Source organism: Ranitomeya variabilis, chromosome 3 (assembly GCF_051348905.1).
Source record: "Ranitomeya variabilis isolate aRanVar5 chromosome 3, aRanVar5.hap1, whole genome shotgun sequence".
Classification (NCBI taxonomy): Eukaryota; Metazoa; Chordata; class Amphibia; order Anura; family Dendrobatidae; genus Ranitomeya; species Ranitomeya variabilis.
The window spans coordinates 754582950-754598360 of NC_135234.1; the positions used below are offsets into that span (position 1 = coordinate 754582950).

General features: G+C 48.2%; 1 protein-coding gene across 14 annotated transcripts in view; it reads left to right on the top strand.

Annotated features, from left to right (window-relative positions):
- The window catches only part of DLG2 (discs large MAGUK scaffold protein 2), a 1278757-nt gene that overhangs the window by 1034230 nt on the left and 229116 nt on the right, over window positions 1-15411 (top strand). For all 14 annotated transcript variants that reach the window (XM_077298627.1, XM_077298628.1, XM_077298639.1 and 11 more), the window contains one exon: window positions 13720-13822. In XM_077298627.1, the coding sequence (XP_077154742.1) occupies window positions 13720-13822 (103 nt within the window). The remainder of the gene's footprint in view (window positions 1-13719; window positions 13823-15411) is intronic.

Genomic DNA, 15411 nt, shown 5'->3' on the forward strand with positions numbered 1-15411 from the left:
ATACAGTACAGACATTCACACGCATACAGTACTCAGACATGCACATATACAGTACAGACATTCACACACATACAGTACTCAGACATGCACATATACAGTACAGACATGCACACGCATACAGTACTCAGACATGCACATATACAGTAGGCAGGCATGCACACACATACAGTACTCAGACATGCACATATACAGTAGGCAGACATGCACACACATACAGTACTCAGACATGCACATATACAGTACAGACATGCACACACATACAGTACTCAGACATGCACATATACAGTACAGACATACACACACATACAGTACTCAGACATGCACATATACAGTACAGACATGCACACACATACAGTACTCAGACATGCACATATACAGTACAGACATGCACACGCATACAGTACCTCAGACATGCACATATACAGTAGGCAGATATGCACACACATACAGTACTCAGACATGCACAAATACATGACCGCGTATCGCCAATACAGGGTCCTTTCCGTAGGTAATCTTCCCCCAACTACGCTGCCCCCCCTTAAGCAACTCTGCTTGCCCACCCTAGAAAATCAAACGAACACATTAATTTCTTTGGATAATTTGGCCACAGCGGCCATTTTTATTAAACAAACAATTACATGAATAACAACATGTATACCATTGCAAATGTAAAAAACCTTGAGGGGAGGGTTCTTGGAGCTAAAAAATCTGGCTCATAATAGGCAGAAAGCCAAACCAAAAACACTTATTTACCCTCAGCCGTAACCACCAGCTCGAGGGCACCATGTAACCCGATTTCGGGCAAACAAACCCCAAAGCTCCCGAGGTAAACTCCCCGTCCAGAGCCCGTAACAAAAGCCAGATCAACCCCATAAGCATCATCACCAACTCCAAGAACCCCACCCCCCGCCACACATGAACAGCCCTGACCACCTCAGTCAGGCTCGTGAGTGCCCCACCACCGCCATAGCTCTTTAAACGCCTTCCTGCAAACCGAGCACCCACAAATCCAAACCAATGTCATTGAGATGCACTCCGTCCTCCCTCCAAAAATTACCGCTCCCGGACTCCAGTTCAAAATGTCTCAAGGCAATACCCCCATTACGAGACACAAAGCTTGCCACCGCCCTATTCAGCTTCACCCTGGCCCTATTAATCCCTTTGTGTAAATCATTTCCTCCAAGATGAACAACCATGATGTCCGGGGGTCGATCCAAATGGGCGGAGCAGTAAAATTCCGACAACAAACTACGCCACAACATACCCTGAAAACCCAACCATCTAATGACCACGGCATCCCTACCAAAACCTAATTGCCTACCATTCGGCCTAGCATCAGCCCGGAGAGTACCCCAGTAAACGAATGAATGTCCAACAATCCAAGCCAAGAGGGGGGTCCGACCTGGAAAACATAACAACAATTAACACCACGCCATAACTTGCCCCAGTACCGGTGACTCAATGCCGAACATAAGACAGATAACGATTCGAACTCCATCTGCCTATTCTCTTAATCACTTCCGGCCCCAAGCCCAGTCCATCAGCTTCGGACGCGGCCCCAATTCTAAATGAGTGAGACCCGAAATGACCCGGGTTAACACCCAGAAATCCCAGACCTTTTTTAAATATGGCCAGAAATTGAAAACGCGACAAAAAATCCCCTTTTTGGTGCCTTAACAGCGGGCCTGACCTAACCAGCCACAGACTTCAATATGCTTCCAAACAGTGTTGCGGGCACATCCCGCTACCGGCAACTCTTCCCAACACTACCCGCTTTCCCCTCCCCAGCTGATCGGTCTTTGTACGCCTGATCCAGAAAACGATACCGCCAACCCAAAAATCGACATCTTCCGCTAGAAGACCACCCGCTTTGTCTTGGTCGGGGAAACCAACTCCCCCAAACGCAAAGCACCAAAAAATGCTAACGAAAACGCCAGCCGAAAAAGTACCACCTCGAACTGAGAACAACAAATGTTCCCTAAAGCCTCGCCCAACCGCTCCAACATCCCAAAAGAAATGGGCCTACGCTTATCAAAAGTCACATTGCCTTTTCGAAAACCCTTCAATGCCTGTCTTATCACAAAATCTTTCGTCACATCCCTCGACCCTTGCAGCTGAAAACCGAAAGCCAAACCTGCAATAAACTTGTTTAACCTTGACACAGACCAGCCCCATTCAACCACCTTACCTATCGATCGAGCCGCATTGGAACAACCAACTTTCCCACATACCCCATGCTGCCATATAATCTGACCATGTCCTGCTCGACACAGAGGCTTGGATCAACCGACCTCCCCGTCCGCAACAATCTGCCACAGATGCGAAGGACATTCTGCTCCTGTAGCCTCTGAATCTGGTGCCAACTCCCGGAATCGTTCCCACTGCAAACGAGACAAAGCATCGGCTATAGAATTTTGAACACCTGGCACGTGCACCGCCGAAATCCATGCATTCAAATCCAGGCACTTCAACACCAATTCCCTGACCAGCCTGATCACCGGGGGGGAGGAAGAAGACAGGCTGTTAATAACTGGCACCACGCTCAAGTTATCACAGTGAAAACGTACACGCCGGTCCCTAAAAATGTCGCCCCAGATAAACACCGACACCACAATTGGAAACAACTCCAACAACGCCAGATTCTTGGTAAGACCGTTTTTCCGCCAGTCTTCCGGCCACACCCCGACACTCCATTTACCTCCACAATAGGCACCATAACCGACTCCACCCGCTATGTCCGTGTAGATCTCGCAATCAACGGCATTCAAAACCTCCTGCTGAATCAGCGACCTACCGTTATAATTTTCCAAGAAACGCTGCCAAACAAGCAAATCCTCCTTATGCTCTCTACTCAAACGGATAAAATGATGGGCCGCCCGGGCCCCCGCCGTAGCCCTGGACAATCTGCGGCAAAAAATCCTGCCCATCGGCATAATACGGCACTCAAAATTCAGGCGGCCAAGCAGCGACTGCAACTCCTTGAATGTTGTTTTCCGCAATTTTCCAATCCTGAACACCTCCTGCTTAAGCAACAACAACTTGTCGTCCGGCAACCTGCACTCCATTTTTCCGGAATCAATAAGAATCCCTAGAAAACTCAAAACCGTGCAGGAGCCCTCAGTTTTATCCTGCGCCAAAGGAACACCGAACTGTCCAGCCACCCATTCCATGGTAGCCAGTAAGTGTCCACATACTGCAGAATCCGGTGGACCTAGAAACAAAAAATCATCCAAGTAATGAATGACCGAAGGAACATCAGAAATGTCTCTAACAGCCCATTCCAAAAAAGTACTGAAAGTCTCGAACAACGAACAAGAGATCGAACAGCCCAAAGGCAAACACCTGTCTAAGTAAAACCCCCCGTCCCAACAGCAACCCAATAAAGGAATGCTCTCCGGGTGCACCGGCAGGAGCCTAAAAGCTGACTCAATGTCCGTCTTCGCCAACAAAGCCCCGGCCCCATACTTACGCACCCACTGCACCGCCGCATCAAATGACGTGTATACAACGGAGCACAATTCATCCGCTATCCCATCATTCACAGAGCATCCTTTGGGATATGACAGATGTTGAATTAGACGAAACTTATTCGGCTCCTTCTTGGACAACACTCCCAACGGGGAAACAATTACCCCTGCCATGGGCAACAAACTAAACGGCCCCGCCATTCTTCCCAACTCAACCTCTTTTGCCAACTTAGCCATAACAACATCCGCATGCAAACTAGCCGACCTCAATTTTTTTGTAGAAAAGGGGTCCACATGAGTCGGGTGAGGAATCTTAAAACCTTCCAGAAAACCATCCCTAATGACCTCCGCTTTTTGACGATCCGGGTATCTATTTAGATAGGGGGCCATCTTTTGAAGCCTCACTGGCGTCACCCCCTTGGCCGCCACCCACTGGTGGCTTGCCTCTCGATTTTTTAAAACACTTAGATGCCCCATGGGAGGCCCCGTTACAATGGGAGCACAAGTGTTTGAACTTGCAGGTATTGCCATACTTGCACTGGCCGTCATTAAATTGCCAACAGGTACCCGTTATTTCTTTTGCACCCTGTGACCCCTGTCCACCTCCCCCTTGTCCGGACTGCTGACTGCTACCCCCACCGCCCCCCTGAAAGGACTGCCCATACCGCACCGGGCCATCACCTTCAACCACAATCCAATGTCCTTTTGATCCCATTTTATCTCGGGCCTAACTGCCTTGCGCTGCCTAAACTGCTCGTCGTAGCGCAGCCAAGCCTGGCCCCCGTACGTACGATGTGCTTCCCCAATGGCATCAAAATAACAAAAAAGACCTGAGCAATTTTCTGGGGATTTCTCCCCTATCACACTTGCCATAATAGCAAAAGCCTGCTGCCAGTTTACGAACGTCTGAGGAATCAGACGCCAACGTCTCTTTTCCTCCTCTTTTTTGCTATCATCTTTCTTTCCTTTGTCCAAGTTAAATTTTTCCAAAGGAAGGAGAAAATCTCCACATATTCATCCTCCCAAATTTTTTCTTTCACCTCTTTCTTCAAATGGGCCCCCAGCGGACCCTCAAAACACACTAGACCTCCCCTTTTGCCCACTCTTCCCTGTTTCAGTTTGCACCGACACCGACACCCCAGCCGACAAAGCAGGTGACGCACCACCAGACCTCACTATGTCGCCAGCCCCCCCCGCTCCGCGACCAGAATCTGTCAACCAAGCCCCTGCGGTCGACGCTCCCACACTATCCACCACCCCACCATCCAATCTCCTCAAAATATGCGACATACCCGCCAAAAGCTCTCTAACGCCCGGAAATCCTGAGCTACCATCCCCACCCCGCTCCGCTAACCCCGCCACGCCCGGCACCGGAAAAAAACTAGACATATACTCACGGGGCTGCGCAGGTGCTGTGTCCCCACCAGCCGTGCCTCCTGAATCCCACCGCTCTCCCTCGTCACGATGATCGCTCCTGGATCCGGAGTCGTCGCTTCCACTCTGCTGCCCCAGGCCCGCGCCCCTGGTCTCCACGTCACCAGGGGGGACCGAGACTGGTGAAACCGACCGATCCCTTGACCTCCTATTGGATCTCGACCTGGCAACCTCCGGTGGTCTTCTGCGCCCATCAGCCGGACTGGCTCCGCTGGCTGCTGCTCCCGCGGCGCGACCGCGTCCCGAGCCCTGCCGAAGCGCTGCAGTCAGCCTGCCCGTCACCCTGCTCTGCCGACCTGCTCCCGAGCTAGGTGCACCGTGTGGACGTGGTCCCGGTGCACCTGCCGCTGCACCACCAGCCTCCAAGCTCCGTGCCGCTGCCGTCCCTGCTGGGCTCGTCCCTTGCGCCATCGCCAGTGCGGCCCTGGCGTCCGGCCGTGCCTGCACCATCCTCGCCGTGCCCCGCCGCCTCGCGCCGGCAGAGCCGCCGGGTGGATTCCTGCCGGAGGGGGGAGCGGGCGAGGTTGCTGCGCCGCATCCCACAGCCCCCGCAGGGTCCCGGGAGGGGCTCCGCGGCCTGCGCCTGCTGCGCAGTGTCACGTCGGGGGACAATCTCTCGGGCGGCCTCGTCCTCCTGGTTCTGCTGCCCTGGCTCCCGCTGTCTCCGAGCAGCCTGGTGAGCTGCTCCTCCAGCCATCCGGCCCTCCTGGACCATGCCTCCCTCCGAAGCTGCGAGACCAAGCTGTCCACTGTGGCCATGGTGAGTACGCTGTGGCAGCAGGTCTTCTCACTTCTTGTGGCACCGCAATAATAATCTCTTCCCACACTTTTCCCTAGCCCCCGCCTCCTTGTCCCAACAAAACACCCCCTCCCATCCATAACCCCACCAATCCCGGGACAGTGCCTATTTACTTTCAAAATTCTCCACTCCTCCTCCTGGCAACGCAGTCATGTGGGGGCTTCCTTCTAGCTGCGCCCATTACAGCCCCCCCGCTGTACAGACATACACACACATACAGTACTCAGACATGCACATATACAGTAGGCAGACATGCACACACATACAGTACTCAGACATGCACAGATACAGTAGGCAGACATGCACACACATACAGTACTCAGACATGCACATATACAGTAGGCAGACATGCACACACATACAGTACTCAGACATGCACATATACAGTAGGCAGACATGCACACACATACAGTACTCAGACATGCACATATACAGTAGGCAGACATGCACATACACAGTAGGCAGACATACACACACATACAGTACTCAGACATGCACATATACAGTACAGACATGCACACACATACAGTACTCAGACATGCACATATACAGTACAGACATACACACACATACAGTACTCAGACATGCACATACAGTACTCAGACATGCACATATACAGTAGGCAGACATGCACATATACAGTACAGACATACACACGCATACAGTACTCAGACATGCACATATACAGTAGGCAGACATGCACACGCATACAGTACTCAGACATGCACATACAGTACTCAGACATGCACATATACAGTAGGCAGACATACACATATACAGTACAGACATACACACGCATACAGTACTCAGACATGCACATATACAGTAGGCAGACATGCACACACATATACAGTACTCAGACATGCACATATACAGTAGGCAGACATGCACACACATACAGTACTCAGACATGCACATATACAGTACAGACATGCACACACATACAGTACACAGACATACAAACACATACAATACGCAGACATGCACACGCATACAGTAAAATACGCAGACATGCACACGCATAAAATACGCAGACATGCACATGCATACAGTACAATACAGACATGCACACATACAATACTCAGATATGTACATACATATATTTGAAAACAAATACATAAGTATATACAGTCATACACACTGATATACACAGATATGCACATCATACATTCATACACAGACATACAGACAGACACAAGACTCACTCACGACCCCCTGGCTTCTCACCCATCAGGCTCCTGTGGCATGTGGCTATGGAGGGCGCGCTGCTTGATGGCCATCACTTAGACATGGCCGTGCACAGTGCACTCTGCAGCTGTGTCTGCTACCAATGATGCGGTCGGGCCGGCACTGTACCTTTAACTTTGCTTTTGTGTCGGCCCGGCCGGGTCATTACTAGCAGACACAGCTGCACAGTGCACTGTGCGCGGCCATGTTTGTTTAAGTGATGGCTGAGCTCAAGTAGTGCCGAAGCTGCTGGGGGAGCGGCCCGGGCCCCCTGGTGTCCCGGCCATGAGTGGGCCCCCCATTTGTTCAGGGCCCCGGCACTTGCCCGGGTACACCGGCCCTGTTGGCAGATTTCCAATCTGGCCCTGACCACCACCCAGAAATTGTCATCAGAGAATGGTGCTGCTGTCACTTACACTACTTCTATCACCGCCCCCCAATGATATCTTGTTTCATTGAATGAAGCTGCATGGACAGAAGCAGTGTGGACTGAAGACTGCACCTTCTGCGCGAGTCTCAAACAATGGAGTGGACATACACAGGCTGGATGCTAATAGTTTCCTACTCCACCACTGAATTCAACGGCATGGGTGATCTAAGGAAACCGGGTCATATCCCTCACCTCCTGGGGCAACGAAATAGCTTTCCAAATCTGTAACTGTCACTGTGGATGTGGGACGATTGAGAGATATGGGTCTGTGACGTAGAGATAGTGGCATATTGACCACAAGGACCCAGTGCAACGTTCATACTAAGTGACAAGTGCAATCCCATGATTTGCAAAGAGTATTTTCTTACAATTCAGTTTTCCGTTCATTTTTATCCTTGACATATAACATTCTGTAAGTTATTACTGCACCCTAGTGGATGACAAATATAACGAGCCAATGTCACTGTAATATAGAGGCCTGTGATGCCCCATTACCTAATTCTATTGCTTGACCTCAGCAGGGCCCCTGCGGACATCCTTCCTCAACAGACAGATGACTTTACCGAGGCTCGTCATTCCCACAGCGGGCACTCGGAGGCAAGCAGATGTCCGACCTGTCAGTTGCAGTGAGATTTGGATAGGAAATTAGTAGGAATTTCTAGTCTAAAAAGTAATTACAATATCCAAAAACTGCAGTAACTTCGGAAGGAGGGAGTGGGGCGTAATATTTCAGAGTACAAGGCTGTCGTCAAAAGGAACATAATATGCATAGGATCCTGGTCACAAATAAATGTCCTGCCCATACCTACTTGAGAATGTGACAAATCATTTGTAATCCAAGATTTATCAAAATACCAAAATCATTTTAAGCCATGAAATATGACACAAATTTTACCAATAATTGTCATAACGATGCATATGGCATAACATAGTTGGCAAACATTAGCAACAGCAATTATATCTGTCATCCACTAGAGGGCAATATTGGCTTTCGAATTCTTGTATCCCACTGCTGGCAATTTATAGTATTGTTTTGTTTTTTTTTACTACTAATATTTTTATTATTATTGGTATTATTCGTTGCCTTTCAAAAATTACATAGACATATTGGGCTTGAGGGTTTCTTTAGATGAGTTTTATCTGTAATGAACGTATTTAGGACAAATATATATAATGTATTGAACACCATTTCAATTTCAAAGGGGAAAAAAACACAGCCCCCTTGAAAGGGTATATGGGACTGGCCCAGGAAAGGATAATGAAGCCATCCATTCCTTTTTCCCCACACAATATGATGCACCCATATGATGCCCCCATATAATATTATGCCCCATACAATAATAATAATAATTTTATTTATATAGCGCCAATATTCTGCAGCGCTTTACATTATGATGGCCTTGCATAGTTATATCTTCCCATATGATGCCCCCACACATTATCGCACACCTACGCGATGCCACCCCATAGTATTATGTCCCATATGGTGCCCTACACAATATGATGTCCCCACATAGAATTATGACCTCATATGATGTCCCCAAAGATTATTATGTCTCCATGTGATGCCTCAGGGGATCATTGGCAAGTTTTAGCCTGGGGGATAACAAAACAGTGGGCCTCAAGATGCAGCAGCCAATCTTTAGCTTGCTTATCTCTGGCCTCTGTATTAAAGCACAAGAGGTAAGAGGCTTTAAAAATAATGGTGGCTGGTACATAGATAGAGGAACAGATCACAGCTCACTACATAGATACGAGAGCGGAACCGAGCTTACTACCTACATAAATACAGGAACAGAATCAACTGACTACACAGATATGAGAATGGAAGCCAGATTAATACATAAGTGCAGGAAGAGAAAGGAACAAACTGCATAGGTAAGGGAGCAGAACCGAGTTTACTACATAAACCCAGGAACAAAAACAAACTTATTACATAGATACAAGAACAGAACCACACTTATGACATCTATATGGAAACAGAACTGCACTTGCTACATAGATACAGCAACAGAACCAAGCCTGCTACATAGATTCAGGAACAGAACTAAGCCAACTACATAGATTCAGGAACAGAACTAAGCCAACTATGTAGATTCAGGAACAGAACTAAGCCAACTACATATACATGGTATCAGAACCATGCTTACTACATAGATACTGTAACATCCAAGCTTACTACACAGATACAATACCAGAACTGAGCTTACTGCATAGATACAGGAGCAAAACCAAGCTTATTACAGAAATACAAAAAGAGAACATGATGTCTAATTCATTGAACAGCATGCGGTGCTGACACAAATTGAACACTATACAATAGTTATATAGTGAGGTCATTTTGCATATCACCTGTAAAAGAAAAACTTTTGGAAACTTTATTTTCACACCTAAAATATATATTCTGGTTTTGTTTTAGGATACTGTTCAGCTGTTTTCATACTCCCTGCACTCGTCACATCACTACTCCGTATGCACTTTGCCTACTTACACTCACTGCCAATTTCTTTCTCTTCTGCTCTAAATGAAAGAAGCAGAGAGGAAGTGGTTGGCATGTGGCTATCTGTATACAAATTTAGGCTAGAGCAGTGGTGTAACGAGCATGGAGAGTGTGAACGCAGCCAAATCCTAACAGTACATCACACTATATTAGGGGCCAGTGAAATACTGCAAATGTCCTGAACATCTCTTTAAAGGAAACTTGTCACTTCAAGATAAGATATTTATCTGCAGAAATGGGGTTAATATGCAGGCAATAGCCTTTAAAGCCTAGTTAAATGATTTTCTGTAAAAGCGTTGGCCCATCCTGGGCCCCTTCTTGGTATAATGTCCCCCATCCTGGGTTCCTTCCTGGTGTAATGTCCCTCATCATGGGTCCTTCCTGTAATAAGGTCCCCCATCCTATACCCCTTTATTTGATAATGTCCCACATTCTGATTCCTTCCTGTAATAATGTCCCCAATTACTGACCCTTTTACATAAGCATCAAATACATTTAACCCTTAATCCTACTTCAGCACATGATCCTTAATTCGTGGGCCAAGAGGCCTACATCGGCTGCGGTATCGCCGTGCACCAAACCAGCATTGGCGCCGGCAGTGCTGGCTCTTGGGCAGCTCCTGCTGCATGGTGGCTGCCTGCTGCAGCCCCAGGGGTGACTATCTCGACCACCTTTTCCTCACTGACATCTTCCAGACCCCCGTAGAGCCCACTCAGGTCCCGACTGTTGTGTGCTATTCAGGTACGGACTGGGACTGAAATTCAGCCCTGGCATTTGAAATCCCACACACCCATGTTGTCTCGGTCCCCAAGCTCCAGATGTGGATATATCACTAATATTACCCTGGATGGAGGAAATCAAGATTTACTACAAGACCAATATTTCTAATGATACCCGTTGCACGCTGGGGTGACTGACGGAGTCACCGACTTTGTGCTCCATCACAACTCTCAACAGTATGGGTGTCTTGAGAACACCAATTCTGTTAAAAATGTAGCAGACAAGGCAGCCCATGACCAGACAGGCCCTTCTGGCATTTGCCAGAGTTGCCAGATGGCCAGTCCGGCCCTGGTGCTATTCTCAGGGAGAGCCTCCTGCTATGCATCTCACCACTCGCCGCAGGGAAAATTGCATCAAGCGCTTTCTGATGCCGGGCTTCCTGCGCGTCTGACTCCGTCTCTTCCAGGGCAGAACTTCTGACATGATCACTACGTCACACTTCACTCTCGGCAGCTTCGCCTTCAGTCGCGCCCCCTTCCAACACAATCTTCCATGCAGTGGGCCGCGCCTCACACTGCGTCACGCCTTCATCCGGAACGTACCTCCTATTCCGGGCAGTCCTCTGTCCACCGGGGCCATCCTCTTTCGGACAGTCACTTGTGAGGTCTAAACCTCTTTTCGCGCTTTCGTGTGCCATCCACACCCACGATAGGTGCTGTTTCATCTTTTCTTCACTGCCGTTGTCATCATCTTGGAATCCATGCTTCGAGCCGCCATCTTAGACCGCATGTATTCCAGCACTCTTCCATGTGCGCCATTAGCAATATCTTCACCGCTTTCTTCATGTGAGGTAGTCACATTCAGCCAACTACACCAAATGTAAGATGCCCATGAGAGTAGTCGTGGGCGAGCTTCGGTCCCCGCTCGCTCTGGCATCCTACAGACAAGGTGTGTCTCAGTCCCAGTGTGTTGCTGAGTATGTGGTGCTTTCCTCTTACTTCTGGCCTGCAGACCTCTGCTGACTTCAGGAATCCTTCTTCTGGAACAAGGGCAGCAATTAATCCAGGAGACACTTGGTTCATGAAAACCAAACTTTTACTTTGTGAATTGCAGTCTGTACAGTATTTACAAGCAGATGCAAAGGATAAGCTCCTCCAGGGCATCATCTCTCCCACAGCCTTAGTTCTCGGTATGGGTGGCATGTCCCTCTCACTGGCTTTCCTAGCCCTAGGGGATCTTCCTCACCTCTAGCAGTATATCTGGATTGCAATACCTTCTGCCCCATGTAGTCTGAGTCCATCCTTCCCTGTAGCTTCTCAAGCTGAGTGTGCCTCTGTGCCCTGACTTCCATATCGAGGTTGCCCCAGGCCATTAGACGAAATCACACGGAAGGGTAGGACCAGGAGGCTTCAAATTTGTGAGGAGTGTGTCTGAAAATTCAGGACATTTGGCAGGTATGAAATCCATGCCTAAGTCATCAGAACAATGCAGATTGTGTAAATCAACCCTTGCAGATCCAGCTGACACTTGTATATTACATTATTGAGCTGTACCATCCTGACCAGCACTGTAAACGTAAGGCCTGGGAAAGGGATCATGGAGCTGTCCACTCCTATTACAGTGTATACTGAGAGACGTTTACAATTCATAGGGGGTATCTATACGGCAACCCGAAGAAAGCCTGTTGTGAATTCATCCATAATGAATGTCACCCTCTGGTTCACTTATGGAAAGCTGGGTCCATGAGCAATTACTCCTATGGGAGACAGTCAAGGTTGAGGGCATCGGAGTTGGCATGGTGGTGCCACCATCCCAATACAGGTCCAGATGTGCCAACACCCATAGGAGTATTTGGGCATGGAGTCCTATTCATCTAGATTTGCCCCAGACCTTCAGGTTCTACTGACCTGTGTGATTTGGAGAACACATCCCTTTCCTCGTGTATTATACTGGAGCCATCATATAACGGTGTCTGTTACTCCAGCATATGGACAACGCCTCCGGAGTCCCAGCTCGCTTGGCAGGGAGATAAGTGTGGAGAATGGATATTGATAATCTGCTCATAACAACCAACCGCTGCCAAGAATATCAGATGTATTTCCGCTCTGTCAAATTAATTTTGGAACAGAGAAAAGCAATCAGGAGCCGCCATAGACCTTGGAGCTCTGTGTGGCCTGTCTGATGATGAATACTGGGCTTTAAAATGGCACTCCGTGGCATGCTCGTGCTACATGACGGCATCTGAGATGGTACAACTGGTATAAAGTTCTTCCCAAGAGGCCGGACCCACTGGTTCTCTCTGCTCGGATGGCACTGTTATTGGGATGCCACAGTTTTTAGGGAACTGAGGCTGGCATTGTTATGTGGCACTGTGGCTGGTAGGGGTACTTCAGTTGTCACTGTGATGGGACACTATGGCTGATACAGTTTTGAGAGTATCATAGTTGACACTTTTATAGGGCACTGTAGATGATGCAGTTTTGAGGGCATTGTGGTTGGCACTGTTATGGGACACTATGGCGTGTAGAATTTTACTGGTACTGTGGCTACCACTATTATGGGGCACTATGGCTGATATTATTTTGAGGTCACTGTCTAACTGCCATGGGGCAATATGAGTGGTACACATCTAAGGGTACTGCAGTTGGTACTGTGATGGACCACTATGGCTGATACCGTTTTGAGAGTACCATGGTTGGCACTTTTATAGGGAGTTGTGAAGAGCACCTTTATGATGCATTATGGGGGACACAGTTTGGAGTCACCGTGACTAGCACTGTGTGTGGTCTACCTCTGAGAAAGCTGTGGGGCACTATGGCTGGTACAGTTGAGTAATGTATTGAGTAATGTACAGTTTTGAGGAAACTGGCTCTTCTCCTGTTTCACGACACTATGACTGGTATACTTCTGATAACTGAGGTTGGCCTTGTTATGGGGCACTGTGGCTCACACAAGAGGGCACGCCAGCTAACACTGTTATAGACACTATTGCCGGCGCAGTTTTGAGGGTACTAAGACATTCACTGTTATGTGGAACCATCTTGAAACAAATCACATGTCTCTAGTGTGCAGAATGCCCTCTGCCCTACTGGTGTCTTTCCTTAGGATAGGCTTATAATTTTGTGCACCTTTTTGTTCACAGGTTAATGGAATTGATCTTCGCGGTGCTTCCCATGAACAAGCTGCAGCGGCTTTAAAAGGTGCAGGTCAGACGGTCACGATGTTAGCACAATACCAGCCTGAAGGTAAGAAATGGCGGCACGTTCCTCCTCCTACTTTAATCAACATGTCAATCTGCTGAAAGACAAGCGACTGCATTTTACTGCAGCATTCAGTTGTTTTATGGCTCATACATCACAGACTGTTTGAGTACCTAGGAGACAAATCACTATGACGGGAACTTTTAAAGTAATTTTTGCAATACGTGCCAAAATTTCCGGGAATGTCCTAAAATTCAGACACAATCCCAGCAAATCTGGGGCATCCATGACCAACTAGAGGCAAGGTTTGTGTAAACCCGAGCAAAGATCGATGCTCAGGGGCTGGCCATCAGGAGGAGCATTCCCAGGAGGAGTTTTTTTGTGGGATTAAAACAATAACAATTTTGAAAAGTTTGGTTTTATGTGTATCAAAATGTTGCATCTTTACAGTATAGCGTAAGAATTTTGCCTACAGCAGTTTTTCCACTTTTTCTACTACTTTTTCCACTACCCTCCAACTTTATTGCAACTTTTTATAGTCACAATTCATAAATTTGGCTGAAACCTTCTTTGCATAGCTAGCCAGACACACCTTACTACTCAATTTTTAAAAGTGTCCAGAGAGGCAGAAAAAAATAAAATATATAATATGTATGTATACACTGCTCAAAAAAATAAAGGGAACACTTAAGCAACAGAATCTAACTCCAAGTAAATCAAACTTCTGTGAAATCAAACTGTCCACTTAGGAAGCAACACTGATTGACAATCAATTTCACATGCTGTTGTGCAAAGAGAATAGACAACGGATGGAAATTATTGGCAGTTATCAAGACACCCTCAATAAAGGAGTGGTTCTGCAGGTGGGGACCACAGACCACATCTCAGTACCAATGCTTTCTGGCTGATGTTTTGGTCACTTTTGAATGTTGGTTGTGCTTTCACACTTGTGGTAGCATGAGACGGACTCTACAACCCACACAAGTGGCTCAGGTAGTGCAGCTCATCCAGGATGGCACATCAATGCGAGCTGTGGCAAGAAGGTTTGCTGTGACTGTCAGTGTAGTGTCCAGAGGCTGGAGGCGCTACCAGGAGACAGGCCAGTACACCAGGAGACGTGGAGGGGGCCGTAGGAGGGCAACAACCCAGCAGCAGGACCGCTACCTCCGCCTTTGTGCAAGGAGGAACAGGAGGAGCACTGCCAGAGCCCTGCAAAATGACCTCCAGCAGGACACAAATGTGCATGTGTCTGCATAAATGGTTAAAAACCAACTCCATGAGGATGGTCTGAGTGCCCGACGTCCACAGATGGGGGTTGTGCTCACAGCCCAACACCGTGCAGGACGCTTGGCATTTGCCACAGAACACCAGGATTGGCAAATTCGCCACTGGCGCCCTGTGCTCTTCACAGATGAAAGCAGGTGCACACTGAGCACATGTGACAGATGTGACAGAGTGTGGAGACGCCGTGGAGAGCGATCTGCTGCCTGCAACATCCTTCAGCATGACCGGTTTGGCAGTGGGTCAGTAATGGTGTGGGGTGGCATTTCTTTGGAGGGCCGCACAGCCCTCCATGTGCTCGCCAGAGGTAGCCTGACTGCCATTAGGTACCGAGATGAGATCCTCAGACCCCT